The sequence below is a fragment of the Piliocolobus tephrosceles genome, chromosome 13 (genome assembly GCF_002776525.5).
Source record: "Piliocolobus tephrosceles isolate RC106 chromosome 13, ASM277652v3, whole genome shotgun sequence".
Classification (NCBI taxonomy): domain Eukaryota; kingdom Metazoa; phylum Chordata; class Mammalia; order Primates; family Cercopithecidae; genus Piliocolobus; species Piliocolobus tephrosceles.
This window is the reverse complement of record NC_045446.1, coordinates 102,987,118-103,008,460: the sequence shown is the minus strand read 5'-3', so window position 1 is coordinate 103,008,460 and position 21,343 is coordinate 102,987,118. Positions and strand designations below refer to the sequence as shown.

The 21,343-nt window shown below is 43.0% G+C and overlaps 1 protein-coding gene across 3 annotated transcripts in view; it reads right to left on the bottom strand.

Moving 5' to 3' along the window:
- NCAM1 (neural cell adhesion molecule 1) overlaps positions 1 to 21,343 on the bottom strand; it is a 313,585-nt gene that overhangs the window by 48,131 nt on the left and 244,111 nt on the right. For 2 of the 3 annotated variants that reach the window (XM_023208249.2, XM_023208250.2), the window contains exons 3-8: positions 19,593 to 19,811; positions 18,439 to 18,582; positions 17,913 to 18,050; positions 16,694 to 16,811; positions 16,070 to 16,239; positions 9,262 to 9,404 (exon numbers count right to left, since the gene is read on the bottom strand). In XM_023208249.2, coding sequence (XP_023064017.1) covers positions 9,262 to 9,404; positions 16,070 to 16,239; positions 16,694 to 16,811; positions 17,913 to 18,050; positions 18,439 to 18,582; positions 19,593 to 19,811 — 932 coding nt within the window. Of the gene's footprint in view, positions 1 to 2,763; positions 2,794 to 9,261; positions 9,405 to 16,069; positions 16,240 to 16,693; positions 16,812 to 17,912; positions 18,051 to 18,438; positions 18,583 to 19,592; positions 19,812 to 21,343 lie in introns of all 3 variants that reach the window. The other variant, XM_031936706.1, reaches the window with a different exon arrangement.

Sequence of the window (21,343 nt, the reverse complement as noted above, 5' to 3'; positions counted from 1 at the left end):
AGGAGATGCCACACATTAATGAGAGATGACAACAAACAGGTGTGGAGCACTTCGCTAGAAAGCCTCGTGACACCCAGTTTGTTGGTGATACTGGAGTTTTGAGGGGTGACAGCGCTGATACGTTCCAGGGCTATTTTCATACATCATAGACACAAGTCTTCACCTGTGAGTCTAGACGAGTGGCCTCGAGAGCATGGGGCCATCCCTGCAGGTATCTCTAAAGGGCTGTGCTGACCTGCTTGTCTCTCTTACTTGTCCAAACAAAGCAGGACTGAAGGCAGAGGGAACTTAAAGACAACCCCTGGCCTTTCTGGTGATCTCTGTGATATCAACCAGCAACTGAACTAAAATTCTTTGTGACACAGACCAGACTTGTTCTGGGGCTGCCACACACAAACTTGGAAATTGAACCACATTCTTCTGGAATTCAAGAGAACATTTCCATAAGGAAGAGATGTTGTAACAAAAGAGGCAGAGAAACTAATGTAGGCAAGAATAGGACCTTAACGACAACAAAGCAGGGGATATTCCGAGTCTTTAATCGGAATAATCTAGAAAATGGTTGAAGAGAAGCTTAGAAAACAGTTGCATGGACAGCCATGCTTTTTTTTTTTTTTTTTTTTGATTCCTATCTAGTTTCTTTCAGGAAATTTCTCCATGTGGAAATTTCTCTTGTTTAATGATGTCCACAGACCAGCCTTCTAAAGAGAATTCTTATTTTGCAGCAGGCTCACTACAGATTTGGTGATGGAATTATCTGCCAGATGCCCAGTTCTCCCTTTGAGGATACACAGATAGACTCCAGTGTCATTAGACTATCTTCCCCTGAAATGCTTTTACTCTGGCTCCTACACAGCTTCAGGGAGTGCCACCTACCAGCCATCCAGACAAAAAGTCATGCTGACCACTCAGGCTGCAGCAGAAGGAGCAGACGAGCTCTGGGCAAGTATGAAAGATATTGATGGCAAGAAAACTCCTTTTTTCCCCAAAAGTATGAAAAGTAATGATGATTATTCTTCTCATCAAAACGTTTTTGTCTCCCTCCTTCCAGGTAAAAGTGCTAACGCTTTTAGAACTTACAAGATGAAATTGGCCATAACCCGAGCCTTCTTTTGCACTCATCTGGACTTATGGTCTTCATCTCCGAATGAGACAAACAGGAGAGAATGGAACTTCTGAGCCCTAGGGGCAGCATCCACTTGAAAGTCAATTATATCCAAAGTAAGACACTCACGATAAGGACACTTCTGAAAAATGGAGTGAGGTGTCTGCTTTCCTGAGAGTAAACCTATTACTTCCACTTACAATAATAATTCTCTTAACATCTCCTTAATGCTCCCTGATAAATCTCACCTCCTCCTCAACCAGGTCTAAATGAGAATGACAAGGAAAGTTGTATGAGGCCAAGCAGAATGAGATCTGTAGCTGCTTAAGAGTGGTTGATAATTAACCCTTCTTCTCTCTCTTCCCCAGTCCCAGTGGGTCCATGACTTTTGGACAACAAAGCACCCAACCTGTGACAGCACTAAGTGATTCCTGTGCCACAGGCGGGAAGCATCTCAGTGAGGATGTGCACTTAACAGTCATCCCAGTGACAGGGAGGAGGAAGGTCTTATACACAGGAAGTTTAGAATGAACCGCATTTGACAATGGCAGCCTGTTCATGTGCAGAAACTAAGATCAGTGCCTGGGGACAGGCAGTCAACTTTTAAATATTAAACAGCATATCATTATGGATGGCCTTGACCTGAACACATGAGTTCTATGTTATGAATAATTATCATTTCTGAAAGATTAAGAGGATAGATTTACCAAATTAAAATCCAGAATCTATAGGATCATCATGTTCTGCATTTATAGCATTACACGATCAAAGCCCCATCTGGATAAAAGGCAAAGGCTACTTTAAAAAAGTCCTTAGAGATTAGATCCTTGAATCTCATCTGAAGTCTACTGGTTTTATTTTCACTGTATGTCACTTCATATAAATCAGGTAAAAAATTATAGGCATGATCATAAGTAGGGTCTTGAGATGTGGCAATCAAGGTCTAAAGATTAATATTTAGCTTCAGTTTTCAAACTAAGTCCCACATTATCCAAACTGAAGCAATGAGTCAGAGAAATTTCAAAGGCTAAATGCTACTGACTTTAAAAAACATAAAACCATTTGTACCACATCATTCTAATCTCATACATTTAATGATCTATAAAAGTAATGGAGATATGTTTAGCAATTTGGGAAAACCAACAAGAGATGTCATTTGCATTGCTTTTGAGATGAAACTTGACGTGATAATTTACCAAGACTGATTATTATAAAATAAGTGAGCAACAAGATGAGTTGAGCTGGAAAGGAAAGGGAGGAGTGGGTTTTTAGATCACTAACTCTGCGACTTTATGGTCCAGAGCCACATCAACCATGTGAGTCAAAAAACTTTCATCATTTCAAAATGCCTGGCCTGGGAATTGGGGGCAATTTATTTCTACTGGTATAATTACCTGGATGTGATTTTACCAGCACCAGCAAGAGAATAAGATCCAGTTTTAGGAAATAATATGGATTTGTTCATCCACTCCCAACCCAGCTTGCTTGCTCATCCTAAAATGATACTATTGCTAAGTAATATCTACCACTGTCGATCTATTCTTTAATCTAGCTAAATTACTAATTAGTTTAGCATGTCTGGTTATTAAACTGCAATGGTGAGTTAAACTGTAATGCTTTCGAAACTAAAGACTGGCTAGTGGTCAGGCAAGCTATACCTCTTGCTTCTCTGGTCGAGTCCACGAAGCCTGGAGAGAACAAGATATAAAACACAACAAGAAAGCAGTAAAATTTTACAACATGTTGCTTTAGAGAATGTATCACACTGCATTCCGTGCACATGCAGCTTTTCTTTAATTCAGAACTTTTTCCAAGGCCCACTTTCAATGGTGTGTTTATTACACAACTTAATTTAGGATTTAGCTTATGTCCAGCTTTTTTTCCCCCTTAGGCACATTAAAATGTATAATTCAAAAGGTTCAGGCTTTCCTAATCTTTGGTATACCTAGATATGAATACCAGTAGGACCAGACTGCTCTTGTTCCAAAATACCTTAAATATTGCTCACAGTATTTGGTGACATGACTAGTTCTAACCACATTATCTAGAGATACTTAGAGAGTAGGTCTCCTCCAGCTGGGTGTGGTGGCTCACGCCTGTAATCCCAGCACTTTGGGAGGCCGAAGTGGGAGGATCACGAGGTCAGGAGATCGAGACCATCCTGGCTAACACGGTGAAACCCCGTCTCTACTAAAAATACAAAAATAAAAAAATTAGCCGGGTGCGGTGGCGGGCGCCTGTAGTCCCAGCTACTCGGGAGGCTGAGGCAGGAGAATGGCGTGAACCCGGGAGGCAGAGCTTGCAGTGAGCGAGATAGTGCAAGTGTACTCCAGCCTGGGCAATGGAGCGAGACTCTGTCTCAAAAAAAAAAAAAAAAAAAAAAAAAGAATAGGTCTCCTCCTTTGGATTTTATAAGGCAGCTTATCATAAATATACTAATGCCATTTAATGCTCATGCATTTTGTAAGTCTTTGCATGCATTCTGTGAAAATCAAATTTTTATTGCCAAAAAGGAACAAAACAAGGAGCAGAGAGGTACACTAGGAATGAGAAGTATGAAGTCCTTGAGACCAGGAGTCAGGAAGCTTTGAGGATACCAAATGGAAGTAGTTGTGGGAGGGCTCCAGTCCTTAACAGCAGAGAATGCCCAGATGGCATGTGGGCTCCAGCATGTACCATCTTCATCAAACACGGCATTCCATTCACAAGTTGGCATTCGCAAGCCAACCCAGGGACACAGGGGTTAGGGAAATTTTCCACCCACATCTAGATTTTTTAATTTCTCCAGCACTTGGAAATCTATTCTCCTTACAGTTTATCTGTTTTTCATACTAGGATTCAAAGATATGATAGCTGCATTGTTCTTTTTATTACATGGCAAGACTGCCTGATTGTCTCTGATGTTCAGATGGAAAAAGGATAGAAAAGATGCCAGAATCATAGCAACGCAATCCAGGGAATGCAAATAAGTTAGCAAACATTTAGTAAGAGTCCACTAAATGCAAGGAACTTTTGTGAGAAATGAGATGGAAATATCAACTTATGTCACATGATGTGGGAATGAAGAAGAAGGTGAGAACAGAGGAACGTGCAGAGACCAAAGTAACGGTGGGCCAACATGTCAAATGTGCTTGCCAATTCCACATCACTTAGAAGCTTGTCGGTTACATGCCAGGGCTGCAGGAATCAAGATCTTTCTTTTGAGAGACTCTATCACATTGAGTTGTATGTTTTTTCAAATCTGATTATTCTTGTGTCTCTCCCAAATCACTACGGCTCTGTGGCTTTTAGAATAAGTAGTTGCTAGTAACACAAAGCTTCCAGTAACATAACCTCTTACTTTTGTGCCTGGTGGAATGATAGGAAATATCTTGGCCCTAACCATTTGGTGATCGTGTGACCCACATTAAGACAACCTGATATGCAAATGTACACACTTATGAAATAAATCAAGGTATGATTAGTAATCCTCCAAAAATTGTTCTAGGTTGTTTTGATATTCATATTTTATTTTCTTACACACAAGTCTGCAGGAATATGTATATAAAACAAAGTGAAGCATTTCTATAATTTTCTTATGCATTCTATTATTCATGTGCCCACATACTGGATAAACCTGACTCTGATTGCTCAATGCAGTCGTCTTTTCCAGTGTTTAAAAGCAGGCCCTGAGTTTGTACTGAATGAGGAATTTTTTCTGGTGAAAAGGAAATTCCAGCTTCCAAAGAATCCAGAACTTCAAAAGTTCTCTTACTTGTGGGATATTCTGTCAGCCTAAGATTCAAGATTCATGGAATGCTTTTCATTTTTCCTATCTCTTCAGATCTCAATTCCTCACTGCTCTTCTTTCCTTAATAAGGCTTTATAGGCCTTTCTTTGTCAGCCATTTCAAAGGCAAAGAGATGTTCAAAGAGGCATATGATGGATTTTTTCTGCCAGGGATAGAGTATGTAAATCATCATCTGTGGGTCTCAGGCAGTAAGTAAATGACACCTGGAATTTAGCAGCACTCACTCAAACACCTGGCCATATTTAAAAGGAATCTGGGCGGGATGAGTAATGAAATGACATGGATGCAGAATCTTTCTGAGGTATCACAATGACTTTCATACAGATGATCAAATTGACCCATTATGACGGTCAACTTTTTTGGTCAACGTAATAGTAACTACTAAGAAATGCATCAACTTTTGGACAGCTGATCTATCTTAATGATCTCGATGACCCAAACAATTAGGTACCCTAGCTATTATCAGTTGTTGAGCTAAACCAACTCAACTAGCTGAAGCTTAACCGATTGGTAATGGTCATTCTCAGATGAGTGATTAGACTCAATACAGAGACATGATCAAAGGTAGAGTGTGACCTGAATTCAGGTTCATTGTACTTGTTTTTGCTTATCTCCTCCCTTCTTTTATAATGAACAAGAACATTGGTATTCCATTAGAAAGTCAATAACCATATGTCTATAGTTGAATGCCCTCTTTTCCACCTCTTCCCTTAAGAAGACTAATACTAGACTACACTCAGCAGTGAAGCAAAACACAAAGCTGCTTTAACTCACTTACACTGTAACTAACTTTATTAAAGGAATCATTGAACCTTCCACTAAAGTAATACAAACCATGAGAGAGCACTGTGGCACCATGGCATCAGGTGGCCTACCTTCTGAGCCACCGAGCCAGAAGGAAGCCATTGTGGCAGTCCAAGGGCTCTGTACTTGACCTTGTTTTAGTCAACATTTCTATCAGTGACTTGGACAAAGATATTGCAAATAAGTGTTCATACAAGGTTGGAAGCAACAGCTAATACAAATGTTAGATGACGATTGCATTGGAAGACTACTGAACTGCCTGCTCTTGGGCTCTATGCTTAGGCTGGGATCCCCACTGACTGCTCTACTTCTTTACTTTTAATATACACATGGGTTGAAGTGCCCTGGACACACAGATTTCTAAAGTGAATTTCTAATGAGAGTTAGTCCTGACTGGTTACAAAGATGGACTCAAACAGTCATTCTCAAGCCGGGGGTGTTTGTATGTGTCATAGTTTTAGTAACAATTAGAGGTGGTTACTGGCATTTAACAGGAAGGGGACTAGAAATGCTAAGTTTCTTGCAATGCATAGTACAGTCCCAGTGAAGGAAGCCTCTTCCCAAATTGCCACCATGACCCTGTTGAGAAGTACTGGGCTGCAACAAACAAAATGCAATTTTTAACATAAATAAATACAAAGTTCTGCAATATTGGTTAACCAATCAATTGCATAAGAACAGGATAGGTGATATGTGGCTTAAATGGGGTTCATGTAAAAAAAGACCTGAGCATTTTAGTTGACCACAAGCTCAATATGAGGCAACAGAATAAGGAGACTGTTAAGAGCTAATGCTCCTTTACCTGCATGATGGCATCCACATCAAAGAGGCAACGGCCCTCCTGAAGTCTGCATTAATTACGCTGAGCACAGCAAAATTTTAGGGGAGCACTAGTGAACTGAAACTATGTATTATAAGACAACCAGAAAGATAAAAGGTATGGAAACTATGACATATGAGAAATAGTGAAAATAACTAGTGTGTTCAAGGTAAGAGGAGTGGACCGGAGGAAAGTCGAAGAGTTTTTAATGGCTCTCATGCAAAGGACTGAGTGGCAGAGGCTGGGAGGACTGAGCAGAGGAAGGGGCAGGGAAGCAGCTCATTCTGCTCTTCAGCATTGGCCAACTCCTCTGCAGAGGACTGACACCATCACGCTTCAGACAGGGACCGACTGGCTTCCTGGCAAGGATGCTAGGCCAGGGTGCCAGGCGAGACTGGATGACCTCAAAAGGTGCCTTCCGAATATCTATGATTTTAGCATTTTATGTGATCTAAATCTCAGGAGGCTTCTTTACCTGACCAATTAGATACAATCATCTATTCTCGTTTGCTTAGCATATCACCCTGATTTTAAAAAGAAAATGGTTGTTTTCCACTCCTACAATTACAGCGACGCTAGTAATCTTGATTCCTAATTATATAGAATGCAACTTCGGATGGAGGAGAACATGAGGAGAGGCTGCCAGAGTAAAAATGAAATGTATTTTCTGTACTCCAACCAGTTCATGAACAACCCATATTTGTTTTCTTAATTATTAGCTATCCACAGTGTAAGATGGACAATATGCCTCTTTGATGTCAATATATAATTAACAGAAATGGCAAATTTTCTTATATAGGGTTTCACTCAGGCAAATATGTCAGGCTGGTGTCACATCACTAGCTGATTTGGAGGACTTGTTTTAACACTGATTTACTCATGTTCCAATAAAGTGAACTTGAAGGCAAGTAAAAGAAATACAATACAACCAACGTGGCTGGACTGAAATAACAATCTAAGATTAAGACAAATGATCTATAGCGATAGCAGAATTATATAAAAAGTAGTCACTACTAGGCTTGAGACAGCCTCTGCTGGACACCTGTCACCATATTTAGCAAGTATGAATGTGTATTAGTTCCTGGCTATTATTCTTATTCTAGAAAAATGAAATCATAGCTACAAGCCAGAAGTGCCAACCTATTAAAGAACCTTAGTAGGCACAAATCTTAATAACCTTTCTGGTCTAGATTGGCTGTTGAGCTATTCCTAGAAAAGATATAGAATTCAAAAGCATCATTCATCTGAGGCAGATATTATTTCTGTCCTTCACTGTAGGTCAAAGATATACACTGGGTCACTCTGGACAAAAATCTACTTTTAAGCTAATGTAGAAAGATCTGCCAAGCAGCAGCCTTGTGGTTTAAGCCCTGAAATGTACATTCAATCCACATAACACACATGAATGGGGCTGAAATCTTAGCTGAGGGTTTAATTCTAATGTTGATAAAGAAAGTATCCAAGTAAACACCACATCTCTTAATCTAGCTGGTTTTCACAGTATCAAACAGCATATGTGAGTTTCAAAAATATTTAGCAGTTCCTCAGTTGACTTTTGTTAAGTTGAATTTAACTCTGGAGGTAAAGGTTGCAAAAAATAATAGGTTATTTGGAAGAGCAATTTCTGTTCCATTTGATGCAGTTTTGTTTTCTATTAGTGGGAAAGAAATCAGCTCCTCAAATGCAAATCCCAAATTTAGCTCTGGTATTTCACACTATCCCTTTCTGTCTTTATTTGAGTTTACTCTCTCTAGAGATTTCCTTTGGGCAGGCAGAAGAGTGAAGATATATCATTTTTGACATTCTGATCAGTAAGTAGTCCATTATAAATGTTCCATAAGGCAAGGCCATTACTACTGAATAGGTGACAAAACCTGGGATAACTAAAACAGAGCCCATTACTACAGGATATACGAGATGAGATTGGAGAAGTACCATAAGAGGGTTTAAGTTGCATTAAAACCAAGCTTTTTCCTCCTACTTTTGGCCTACTCAATAATCAAGGGCTGTATGATGTGGGGTCACCTCAGTTTTTAAATATTGTCAACAATAAAGTATCTTTCTGGTGGCCTATAAATCCATGGACTTTGAAGCTCAATCTTTCCCACCATTTTGATTTGTCAGGAAGGTTGCTACAATGTTCTTAAACCCTCCACGAATATATTGAAAAACCAGGATGTAATCATCACTTAGAAACTGCTAAATATTTTTGCCTTTAGAACAAAATGATATCCAAATGTGACCAAGAATACAGGCAGACACAATGGCAACCAAGCATTTGTGCATAAGTGCATATATAGCATGAGTATACAAACACAAGAAAAAGAATTAATAGGTTCATTTTGAGCCTGATTATTTCTGGGAGATCTTTCCTAGGGTGCTCTTGAGATGATGACAATGTCACCTGGTGAACCTACGACATTGCCTTCTCTTTGTTCCCTCACAGCTCCATAACTCGGGGATTGAAAATCACCATTGCCTCCTCCCCAGAACATCTAACTTGAGCATGGCCATACATCATGCCCCCGCCAACCTGTCCAAGGAATTGTGCCTATTCCATTGCAAGGGGATGCTGAGCAGGCCATGTCCTGCAGACTTGGGGAGGGAGGCCCCGGGATCTGGCTGTGGCCTCTGGTGACCATAACCCATCTGCCAGCTCACCAAAGAGAACTGGGCACGAGCAGACTCAATCTGCTTTGAGTCTGCATTTCAAGGCCCTGAAACTCCTGGGCAGCATGATACCTTTTCTTCGCTGCTGATGTTCCGGGTAGAAGTCCTCCAGGTGATGGAGGGAATGGGGTCTCCAGAGGCTTCACAGGTAAGAGTGACCTGCTCCTCCAATTCCATGGCAGTCTGGTTCTCTACATATGTGATTTTGGGTTTTGCTGAAAAGACAAAACATTTCTCTGAGTTTATCTAATTATTGAGCTTTCTGGGTTTCAATGATGACATGCACCTATCCAACAAAGGTTATCTATCTGCTAAGTACAAGACCCTAGTCTAGGTGTTGTAGGAGATACAGACCTGACTCCCCAAGGCTTACAATGATGTAGGCATGTGACAACACAGAAACCATAATAAATAAGAAATATCCTATCGAGTAAGAGTGATAAGGGCAAGGAATGCAGGAGGCATGATGCAGCGGAAGAGTGCCTCCCTGGATGGAGCCTTCAAGAGGAGATGGCTTTGGAGCTCGGCCATGAGATTTTCAGCAGGTGGAACTCTAGGGTGGAGATGGAGTCATTTGAAGTGTAGGAAACTGATTGAATAAAAGCAAAAAGCATGAATATATGAAGAGATGGCTGGGAAGAGAACAGTGTGGCATGAGGCACAGGAAGCAGAGGCTGGATGGCTGGAATTTTACCTGGTGCCTGGTGGAGGCCCACAGATGGCATTTAATCAGCGACACAAAAGCTTTTGTATTTCAAGAAGGTTAACCTAGGGACATTTCAGGAAGCTTTGGACTAGAGAAAACTTTGAGGTGGGAAAACCAGTTTGGAAGCCCTGGCAATGATCCAGATGTGCGGTAATGCTGGATTCTGAACGAGGTCATTTGAGAGGAAAGAGCAAAGAGCACCTTTGAGACAGATGCTGGAGTGGAGGAAGGTTCAATAAGTGGCAACTGAAGAGAGGGCAAGGAGGGGTGAGAAGAACCAAAAGGAGCAATAAGAAGGAGTCCAAGTGACTTGGAGTCTTAACAACTGGGAGAATGGTGTTAGCATTAACTCAAATGAAGAAATCAGGCAAGGAACTGGATGGGGGCTCTGGGGTGGGCTCAGGATGGGAAGGGGATGAATTGAGATGGGTCCATTTTCCAAATGTTTTGGGTAATGCAAGAAAACACAAGCATTCCAAAGCTAAGTTAAATGTTAAAACATTAGAGAAAATTGAATTTTCCCAATTTAAAACAATTATGCTCTGAAATTGCTGAACTTTGTGTGGAAGAGAAAAGATAACACTGCACAAATGTAACTTATTTCGTGAATAAAGGAAAAGGCCAGGCTATGGAAACAAACAAGTGAACCAAAAAACCCCAAGAGAATGATAGCTAGTTTTTGAAAAGACTACATTTGCTTTATATTCAAATTCATACAGTAACCTTAAGTAGGCGAATAAACAACTGCCTATATATATTCTCCATGTTGAGGTCTTTGATGCTGTTTTAATAAACAGAAAACAATAACAGAACTATACACTTTTTGTTACAAATGCCTGCTTCTACATAAAATCACCTACATAATTCAAATATTTGCCTAAAGGTAATGCATACTAACAGTCTGTTTAGCAAATCCTTTTTTGATGGATAGCACATAGGCACATCTCAATCCAATTTGGCCAAATGTTCATAGATTTCAGTTGATGGAGTCCACATGAATGAGGTTAAACCTCATAGGTTTCCCTATTGTGTCTTCCTTGATAGATATGATTTTCGAGAATATTACAACTTGTATTGGAAGGAATATGTGCTAAGTGCCATTGACAGGGAAGTTTTAGAGGGCAAAGTAAAATAAAAGTAAAATAAAAGAAACATGAAAAACAAAAAAGGCTAATAAAATAAAATAAAATAAAGGTAAAATAAGAGCTGAATCTCTATATTGTAAAAGTCACAGAATAAAAAAATTAAAAAAAAAATTCAGCCATACAACTGAATCCGCTAAACTCAACAGTTGTTTTGAGGTCCAGAGACAATCTCAGGAAGGTTGAATTTGGGGCCTCTTAAAATCTTGTCAGACTCTGAGATCTGGACAATGTTTTGCTGACCTTCTCCTGACCTGCGGTACTTTGTCATGGCAGCCAAAGGTTAACAGAAGACAGGCAAAGGTCAGTTGCTATCTATTAGTATTTGGCCTTGGAGGCTCCATTTCCCAGATGGCTACAGAAGGTGCATTGTATGACTCCTTAGAAAAAAGGCAAACCATATTCTTATTAAAACATGATCATGGCTAATTTTGTAGAGTCTACAGAGTGCTGTGGGAAGGAAGGCAAGCTTCCCACTGATAACTTAATTCTCTATTACTCTAGAAGCAGTGCTACTGTCAGAACTAATTCAGAAAGCTCAGAATGCCACCTTAGAAGAAGACAGTGATATACATAATTTATTGTCTAAATTGGGACTCTCTTGAGAGTGACATGAAAGGCTCTAAATAATTGCACCAGGACAAAGGGCATTAGTAGGCCAACAGGGACAAATGCTGGGTCACCCTACCGAAAAGATTTCCTCCCTCTGCATTCCAGCATCTAGAGGAATCTCTCCGGGTTTCATCTTCCTATACCCCCTGCCCTCTATTAATTAACCTCTCTTATGAGTTCTTGACTTTTGGATCTCTGTTCTATTCTCTACCTGCCTCCATGGGCCTTAGTGCCTCAGACTGTTCTACTGCACCTTTCCCCATATTTCCTCCTGTGAGTTTTCCAAGAATGCTTTCCACTAAGAGGCAGCCTAGTCTACTCCCACTCCAGTTCATGCTCCTACAACCCGAAGAAGAGCCCTGAGGCCCCTGCGTCCCTGAACAAAGAGGTTGGACACTATGCTATGGGGCATGACCACGTGCACCTTCTTTCAGGCTGCTGCTTGTCCTTTGCTGTAACCCTCAGGGGCTGCTTGAGACACAGGGCTCCTAGCCACTGGTGAACTTGCCTCAGCCACAGAAGCATGAGACCTCAAGAGCATTTACATGAGCATCAAAGGAATCAATATAGACAAAACTTCTTCAGAGGCATGCATGTGGACAGCAGTAATGAGAATTCACTGCCAAATTTAAAGGATGAGAAGATGCACCTACTTAGTAAAAGGAGCATCTAGCTAATAACTAAGGCAACATGTGCTAGAACATATCTTTTTCTTAGGAAAGAATGATGACACTTAGATACAAACGATGTCATAAAGTCCCTAATTGAGATATGTCCCATACATACTGATGGACATCCCTTCTTGAAGCCACAGGACTTCTGGGCTTTTCTTTACTATCTAAGCTACGGGCTTCCTCCCTTTTCTACCTCATTGCTGTAGACTCTACTCCCACTTAGGGAACCTGCCCCATTTCTCCCCTAGCAATGGTCCACGATGGCAAGTCGGAAGGGGATGGAGAGGGAATAAAAGGGTGGGAGAAGACGGAGCCCTAACCAGCTGGTCCCCCCCAGGTGGCTCCCTAGCCCTGTATTAGTCTCTTCAACCAATGGGGAGGCCAGTGGAGGAGGAGAGAAAGGAGGATGAGAAGGGGAGGTGGATGGGAAAAGGTGGTGGAGAGGAGGCACCAGGTTCCTTCAGGGAGACTGTATGAACGCTCCTCAGACTATGACAGGGGAGGATTCCCATTCTGAGTGGACTCAGTCTCTACAAGTCTATGATTCCTGCCCTGTCTCTTCGGGAGCCCGGCCACCTCTTCTCTGTTCGTCCCACTATGCGCCCTATTCTTCCAGCTGCAGTTTTGGGAAAGAAATTGTGAAATGTGTGTGTGTGTGTGTGTGATGAAGAGGGGTGTATGTGTCCAAGGTGGGGGGTGGGAAGACAAATCTTGTCTTAGCAGTTTCCCCGCCCTACTCTCCCTGCCTCATGACCTCCTCCCATTGACCTGACCCACTCTCTTCCCTCTACCATGGTCCCACATGGCCCTGCACTCACTGCTCTGGGGCAGCCATCACCACCAGAGAGGCCTGGAAGAGAAGCCGAGATCTGTTCATGCCCAGCCAAGTTGGGACTGAGTTGCTTTTACAGAGAAACCATGAGCTACCTGGTGGTGCAGGCAGAGTGCACTAATTCTAGTTTTGCCAGACACTCCCTATATAATTCAGACACAATATGTGTTCTGTTGGGTTTTGTGGAGTTAACAACCATCACTGTTAGATTAGAGAGGGGACTTAGGAGCCACCTGCCTCGGTCTGAATCCAGAGGCACCTCATCCCTCTGTGATCAGATTCCTCCTTTGTAAAATGGGGATAATAATAAAATCTACATCATAGGGGAGTGATGAGGATTAAAAGAGTTAACTTACAGATAGCACTTCACAGAGTGCTTGGCACATTATAGGTGTTCTGTTTGTGTTTGATATTATTATTATTATTACTTTATGGAGTTAAAGTCTAAAATAATTTCCTAAAGACAGGTGATGATCGTGTCTCCAGGCTTATCTCCCTGCCACATATGTATGTTTGCTTCATCACATAGAACTAATGACAGTTCCTCCATTTATTCAATCTAGTGCCTACTGGATGCGGGCTACTGTTTCAGGTGCTGGGGATGTATCTGTGAATAAAACACACACAGCCTCTGTCCACAAGAAGCTCCCATTCAACACAGCCTGTGCTTTTCTTGTTTCTGTGCCTGTGCCCAGGCTGCCTAAAATTCTCATCTACTCGTTCAGCTGGGTAATTCCTACTTATGAAATAGTATCTTTTAATGACTTCTCTAACTTACATCACACAGGACCAGAGAACTTGCTTCCTACAAAACACTGTGCATATTGCTATTATGAAGTCATAATAATGTATTGTCATTTCAAATTTCAGCATTGACTATCTACATTAGCCTGTGAACCTACTGATGAGAACAGAGTCCATGTTATTCATCTTCTAAACTTGGCAATGACTGAGTCCATAGCAGTCACTCAAATGTTGCTGACTGACACTGACTATTGTAACGTTTATGCTTATCCATTTATCTCCCTCTTTGTGCTTCCCAGGGTCAAGGGATGATATCCTACTCATCTCTGTAGCCCCTCTATCCAGCAACAATGGTGATCAATACACATTTATTAAATGAAGGGATGAACAAATGCATCTATCTTTTTCTATAATATGGAAAAACTTACGAAAACCATAGTGACTGGGGAAGATCAGTCTGAATTCAAGAAAAGACTTTCAAGAGTATTTTTCATGAAGTTTAGCTTTCACTCTCAAATACATACAGTTAACTTGAACCAAACTGATAGCCTGTTTCTAAACCCAGCTGTTTACTACTGAATAACTAGCAGATCATTTGCATATAAAGTCTTGATTTTCAAAGGTCTGTGTTTATGAACAGTTCTCCTGATCAGGCTGTATAAGCAGGTCCCAACCCTGATTCCCGGGTGCACATTTTAACGACCTGGGGGCTCCATGCACCAGAGCTGCCCCTCAGACTGGCACCTCCTCAGCAGCGCTGTCTACAGTAGACCAGTCTATCTGTGTGTTTTGTTTCTTTTTTTTTTTTGAGACAGAGTCTCACTCTGTTGCTCAGGCTGGAGCGCAGTGGCACGATCTGGTCTCACTGCAAGCTCCGCCTCCCGAGTTCACGCCATTCTCCTGCCTCAGCCTCCCAAGTAGCTGGGACTACAGGCGCCAGCCACCACACCCGGCTAAGTTGTTTGTATTTTTAGTAGAGACAGGGTTTCACCGTGTTAGCCAGGATGATCTCGATCTCCTGACCTCGTGATCCGCCCATCTCAGCCTCCCAGAGTGCTGGGATTACAGGGGTGAGCCACCGCGCCCGGCCCTTATCTGTGTTTTCTAAACAGATGTGTGGAGAGACTTGAGGGCCATTTGGTTAAACATTTCTCTGCAACCAATTCTTTTTTAAAGATCAGGTCAAAATGCCTTTCAGTTCTGAAATGAATGGAAGTTTCCTGAGTTTATGAAGATGAAGTTAGCAGGGATGTAGGGGCTCTTCTATGACACTGTTTCACACAGGCCAGGGAAGGAGGCAAACAAGGCAAAGCAGCCAGCCTGTCGGCCACTAAAGTTACCAAGGGCCTATGCCAAGTCTGGCACTGTTTGGAGTCGCAGGGATAATGCCGTGTATGACAGCCAGGGTTCTGCTATCTTGAAGTTTACACACTAGTAGAGGTAGGAGACAGACAATCCCCCAAACAAATATGCAAATGACATCTGTTCAGGTACTGTTAAGTACAGAGAAGAAGATCCAGTAAGAGTCACGAGAGAGAGATGAGTGGAGGTGGGTGGGGGTGGTCACAGTGCAGGGGGAGCTGAGTTAGCCAGGGCAGTGAAGGAAGGAACCACTGAGAAGGTGAGTTTGAGTTAAGATCTGAATGGTGGATCAGAAGAAGGCAGTTCAGAGTGGATCAGAGGGAAAGATTACTCCAAGCAGAAGGAACAAGCTTGGTATGTCTGAGTGACATGAAGAAGGCCTGTGTGGTCGCAGAACTTTGCATGTGCAGCAAAGTGAAAGAGATGAGGCTGGAGAAGAAGGTAGGGGCTAGTTCATGTCTGGTCTCGTAGGCCATTGCAGGGAGTCTGGCTTTTATTCTGGTTGCCATAGGGAGCCACTGGAGGCTTTCAAACCGATGAGTGGCATTTAGGTCATTCTGGCTACTGTGAACAGAAGGGAATGAAGTGGACCAATAGGGAGAGTCAGGGAGGCCAAGTATGAGACCGTCCCACTGCCCTGGTGAGGATGATGGTGGCTTGGACTAGGGCTCAGGTGGTGGAACTGGCAAGAAACGGGTACACTGGGTTCTGTTCTGAGGGAGAGTGCCCAGGGTCTTACTGATGGACTGAATGTGCAGAGGAAGAGGAATTGTGGCAGAGCAGTGACCTGGGCCCCCACTGCCCTTACCGAAGACTTTGAGGTGGATGGTCGCATCCTGCTCGCCAGCCTTGTTCTCAGCAATGCAGATGTACTCAGCCTCATCGTTCTTATCCACCTTTTTGATGGTCAGCTGGGAACTATCGTCGCTGAAAATGTACTTCTCGTCATCTTCCTCTTGCTCTATCTGTTCCCCATCCCTGGAGTGTGTAGAAATGCAAAGTAGCATGATTTCAACCACAGAAGTGAGACATTTATTTTTAATTAGGTTCCATAGAATGCAGGCTGAGTCAATGGGAAAGACTCCTTAGTCTTCACAAAAAGTTAAGGCACCAAGTTGAACGTCCACAATCACCCTTTATTCCTCTATTCCATCCTCTGACTATCCAAGAGCTGCAACCGTACCCACAAAGGTTTAAAAGTGGGCTCCCAAGACCATACCCTCTGGCTCTGACTCTGCCCCCACAAGGCTGAAATTGAAGGAATAATCAATGCACAAGCAAGAGACTCTTATAGAAAAGAGTCCATTCTTCTCCTGGGGTTGATATTCCTAAGAAGCCCACATCTATTTCACTGAGATACTAACATGGAGCAGACTTCATGATGCCCCATTCTCTTCTAGTCCATGATAAAAGGCAGGAGCCAGTTTCTTACTTTGTCCAGCTCATGGTGGGTTCCGGGAAGCCTTCGGCATCACACACCAGGGTGACGGACTGGCCGAGGTTGGCGGTGGCATTCACAATGTTCTGCCTGGCCTGGATGGTGGGTGGCACTGAAGGAAAAAAGGGTGTCATGGGGTGGTTGTGAAAATTTGGAAGAACCCAATGGCCTGGAGAAGAGACACCGCTCCAGGTCAAGAGTTCTCACCCTGTGGGACAAACGACCTGTGCAGCTACAGAGTTAGTGTCAGGAATCGAAATTCATGTATGTACCAAATAACTTCTGTAAACTGAATAGACAGTTCTCCTACAAACATGCAGTTTTTTGTTTTTCATTAATTGAGAAGCTATAATAATACATTTTATTCATGTTAAGATGGTATTTAATTTATAGTTGCTATTTTTCATTATATATTTTCTCAGTCAATGCATACTAAATTTAATAACCACCAGAGTCAGAGGAACTTGATGTTAAAAAGGGGCTCTTCACACTGGAAAAAGTTGGACATTACTGCTCCCAGTGGTTAAATGGTTAACACCAATTCGAATGCATCAGCTACAAAAAAGAGTGCTGGTTGTCTGGGCCTGTGATAAACAACCTTGCACAAAACTGTTTTTTACCAAAGGAATGAGAGGGGGAGAGTTTGGCAAAAAAAAAAAAAAAAAAAAATGTGTCAATAGTCAAAACAATTCAACCCTGATTTACTTATCTTCTTAGTACTGACATTATAATTTCCTGTAAACGTCTTGTAAATGTCTGATCAATTCCATGGGTGTGTTTATTTGACACTGCAAATTAAGATTAATAAGCATATGGACCACGATTCTGACTATTCTGAGGCCTAAGTTGACTGTAATATTTTCTTTGAACATTTAAGCAGAGGACTAACTTCACAATTATGGTAACATCAAGGACAATGAGGATTAATAGGTAAGCAGTGGGAAGGTTTTTAGTGCTGCAGAACAGTGAAGGACATTCAGTTGCTGCACTAACATCCCCCATAGTTGAGGGAAGATCCAACAGGCAAGTATATTCAAAAAAAAAAAAGAAATCTAGATGTTAAGGTGGGGAGGGTATTTAGCTGAGAGGGATGCTTGAGATGCTTGAGTCAGGACAGGATTTAGTTTACAGACCAAAGAGGAAGTTAAGAGAATGATTTTGGAGAACCAAGGTTGTAGCAATGCAGGTATCAGGAAGAACAGGATCTCCTCACCATTCACAACGACCTGAATGTCCTTGAAGTTGATCTCCCCCCGGGCCAGGATTCTGCCCTCACAGCGATAAGTGCCCTCATCTGTTTTCTTGATGCCCCGGATCTGCAGGTAGTTGTTGGACAGGACTATGAATCGGACTAGAAGAGATAAGAGGCAGGTTCATCCAAGAATCAGTCAGAGAGCTCTGGTATCTGCAGACAGGTGGCTGAGTCTCTTTCCTGTTTCCTAACTTCAGTTTACAAGGTGGGGTTTTAAGCCCAAATAAGAAAATGTGTCCCTGGCTTTGAAATACAGCTAAGAGTAAATGTCTATTAGAAATTTGTCTTTCGTACTGGAGAGAAAATCAAGTACCTAAGTATACCAACTTCAGATATACATCTATTCAGGACCCAGAAACTGCATGAGGGCTCCGGCACACATGAATCTGAGTTTGGACTGGAATGCCTCAGGGGCTGGTACAGGTGAAAAAGCTAGGGAACTTGGTGCCCTGGGGAAAAGGCAGCTGCCAGGAAATTCAGGTCTCACCATCTTTTTTCAGGATGACATCTCGGCCTTTGTGTTTCCAGATGATGGTTGGCGGGAGGGAGCTGACCACATCACACACAATCACGGCATCTTCCCCCTCCCGGAACTCCTGTGGGGTTGGCGCATTCTTGAACATGAGTTTCTCTGGAAAATGAGCAGAAGAGTGAGGGAAAACAGCTGCTTCTCCCACAAAGATCCCCTTTCACTAGAGCCATGCTACCTGGACTTGACTCCTGGGCAAATCTCACTCCTGGTGTACAGTTGTATAAGAGGGGCACCCTCACAGACGTCAGGCAGAGCAGCTGGCCCAAGCATAGGTTGCCAATGCTTGGCAACCAATATCTGCTCACTGAGTGCTAAATTTATCACATTTTGTGCAGAAAAGGGTCTACAGAACAAAAGGAATATCTTCACCAAGGGTTCCTGGTCATGCAGGATGATGCCAGTGAAGCACAGGTTATAGGTAGAAAGAACTGGTGGAACATCCATTCCACAACGAATAGTAAGAGTCATCGGTCCTTTTCTTGTCTCCCACTCGAGCTCCCAGCCCCACCCCAACTTTCTACAGCAGAGAGAATGCTGATGAAAAGAATAGAAAAAAAACATATTTAATGGCAATAAATACCGTACTATCAATACTGTTCCATTAGCTGTCACCCACCATTACTCCAACCACCAGGATGGATGTGTGATATTAACAACAAGGTAACAAGATGCCACCCTCAGATGGGGTTTCAGAGGTAATAGGAACTGCCTGCTCTGAGTGGCAAGAGTGTTCAGATAATGATCCCCCACCCCACTGAGCCCTGGGCTCCATTAAGAGCAGGGGAGAGGGAAATAAGAAGGGAGAAGAGCCCAAACTGTAGAACAGTCAGCCAACATTTGGGGAAGGGATGGAGAAACCTGTAACTGCCCTCTGGGAACTGTGTAATTTGAAGTTTGAGAATGAATGCCTGTGGGGGAGTAGCTGCGACCAGTGTGAACCACGGTTGTGAGTTCTGGGTTGGCCAAGGTCAGAAAAGACTTAGGGAGAGAGAATGGGACTGGTGAGGCCCTCAGCTGGTCCCTCTATCATCATTTCCACCTTTCTACTACCCACGTGTCTCCTTGGCAAGGAGAGGCCAGAGAATGCAGAAGAAGAAGGAGGCTCTTACGAAATATCTTCACGTTGACAGTGGCCTCTGACTCACTGCCATCCTCGCCCGTAACCACACACTTGTAAATGCCGGCGTCGTCGATGTTGGCATTATAGATGGTGAGGGTGGAGGAGGAATCATCATTCCACACCACTGAGATCCGCTGCTGGTTTGGGGTGAGCTTTTCTCCATTGGGGGAGAACCAGGAGATGTCTTTATCTTTGGCATCTCCTGCCACTAAAGAGGAAGAGATTATTTTTAAGCTACTGAAGTTAAAAAAGACTAAGTCCCCTCCAGACTGACAGTGGCTGATCAGTACGAGTTACTGAACAACAGATCAGTCAAGTCTTGAACATCAGGGAGGGGCGAGTATGGCCGCTAGAATGACGTGCAGCCCTTCTTCGATTTCTGCATTTAACTATTATATACTTAACATCCCTTACAATATTCGGAAAGAACTCAACAACCACTCGTGCTAGTTGTTATCATGATCCTATCCCTAATGATGGAAGAGAAGAGATATTTGTTGAGAACATACTGTGTGCTGGGCACTAAGCTAGGAACACACATGCCTCACAGAACGGGTAACCAAGGGAATTCGTGTATTTAGGATTTGGGCTCCAGAGCTTAACTGGTCTGAGTCGACTGATCAGCTTGTTTTCTAAGCATTGGATAATGGGTCTCCTGAGCTGAAGGTGAGAAATACTGGCTAGTATAGGAGTGCCGATTCCAATCACTTTTTATTTTTTATATTTTTTTCCAGCCACGTTTATTCTAGCATCTGCCTGCACAAACTGGCATGACTGTCATTTCGGCACCCCCTGCTCAGACAAATTCATTTCCTTGCATGCTGCAAAGAAGGTGGCCAGAACCACCCATTCTTCCTTTCCCCAGGCACCAATGAGGAGGAACAGACTGCGGTGGCTGACCTGCCCCGGAACTGAGCTGGAACAGGGCTCTGAAACTGACACTGCCCAGTACACTGAGCTGGAAGGGCGCTCAGATCCGGCAGACGTGGCTGCGCTCCCTGCCTCTTTGCATGGGGCCCTGCCTCGTCACGTGGCACCCTTCTCAGCCCGTACCACCCAGCCCTGCACAGATGCTTAGTATGGAAATGAAGCAGTCTTCCTTTCAGGGCCCATCATGTTTTCAATAAATATCGCTATTTGCAAGATGTGCTGTGGGCTCCACGGCTGCGTCTCCAGATCATTGAAATTGCTGTAATGAAGGCAAAGCTGGAGTGAACACATCTGACGGCCACAAGCCACCTCGTCCGCGCAAATCATGACAGCATTTAAAGGCCCCTCCCTGCCAAAAGCTGCTTGCTGAATGTCACCATTTATACCTAGCTCAGCCCTTTCCTGGTTCTTCCATGTTCTGAATCCCAGTCATGTCACATACAGAGAATCTGAAGCTTAACTTCAAGCCTTTTCCTCCATAGGACATTTTCTGATAATTATCTGGGCTGTGGAAATGGGGCATGTTTTCTTTTTCTTTTTTTTTTTGAGACGGAGTCTCGCTCTGTCACCCAGGCTGGAGTGCAGTGGCTGGATCTCAGCTCACTGCAAGCTCCGCCTCCCAGGTTTACGCCATTCTCCTGCCTCAGCCTCCCGAGTAGCTGGGACTACAGGCGCCCACCACCACACCCGGCTAGTTTTTTGTATATTTTAGTAGAGACGGGGTTTCACAGGGTTAGCCAGGATGGTCTCAATCTCCTGACCTTGTGATCCGCCCATCTCGGCCTCCCAAAGTGGTGGGATTACAGGCTT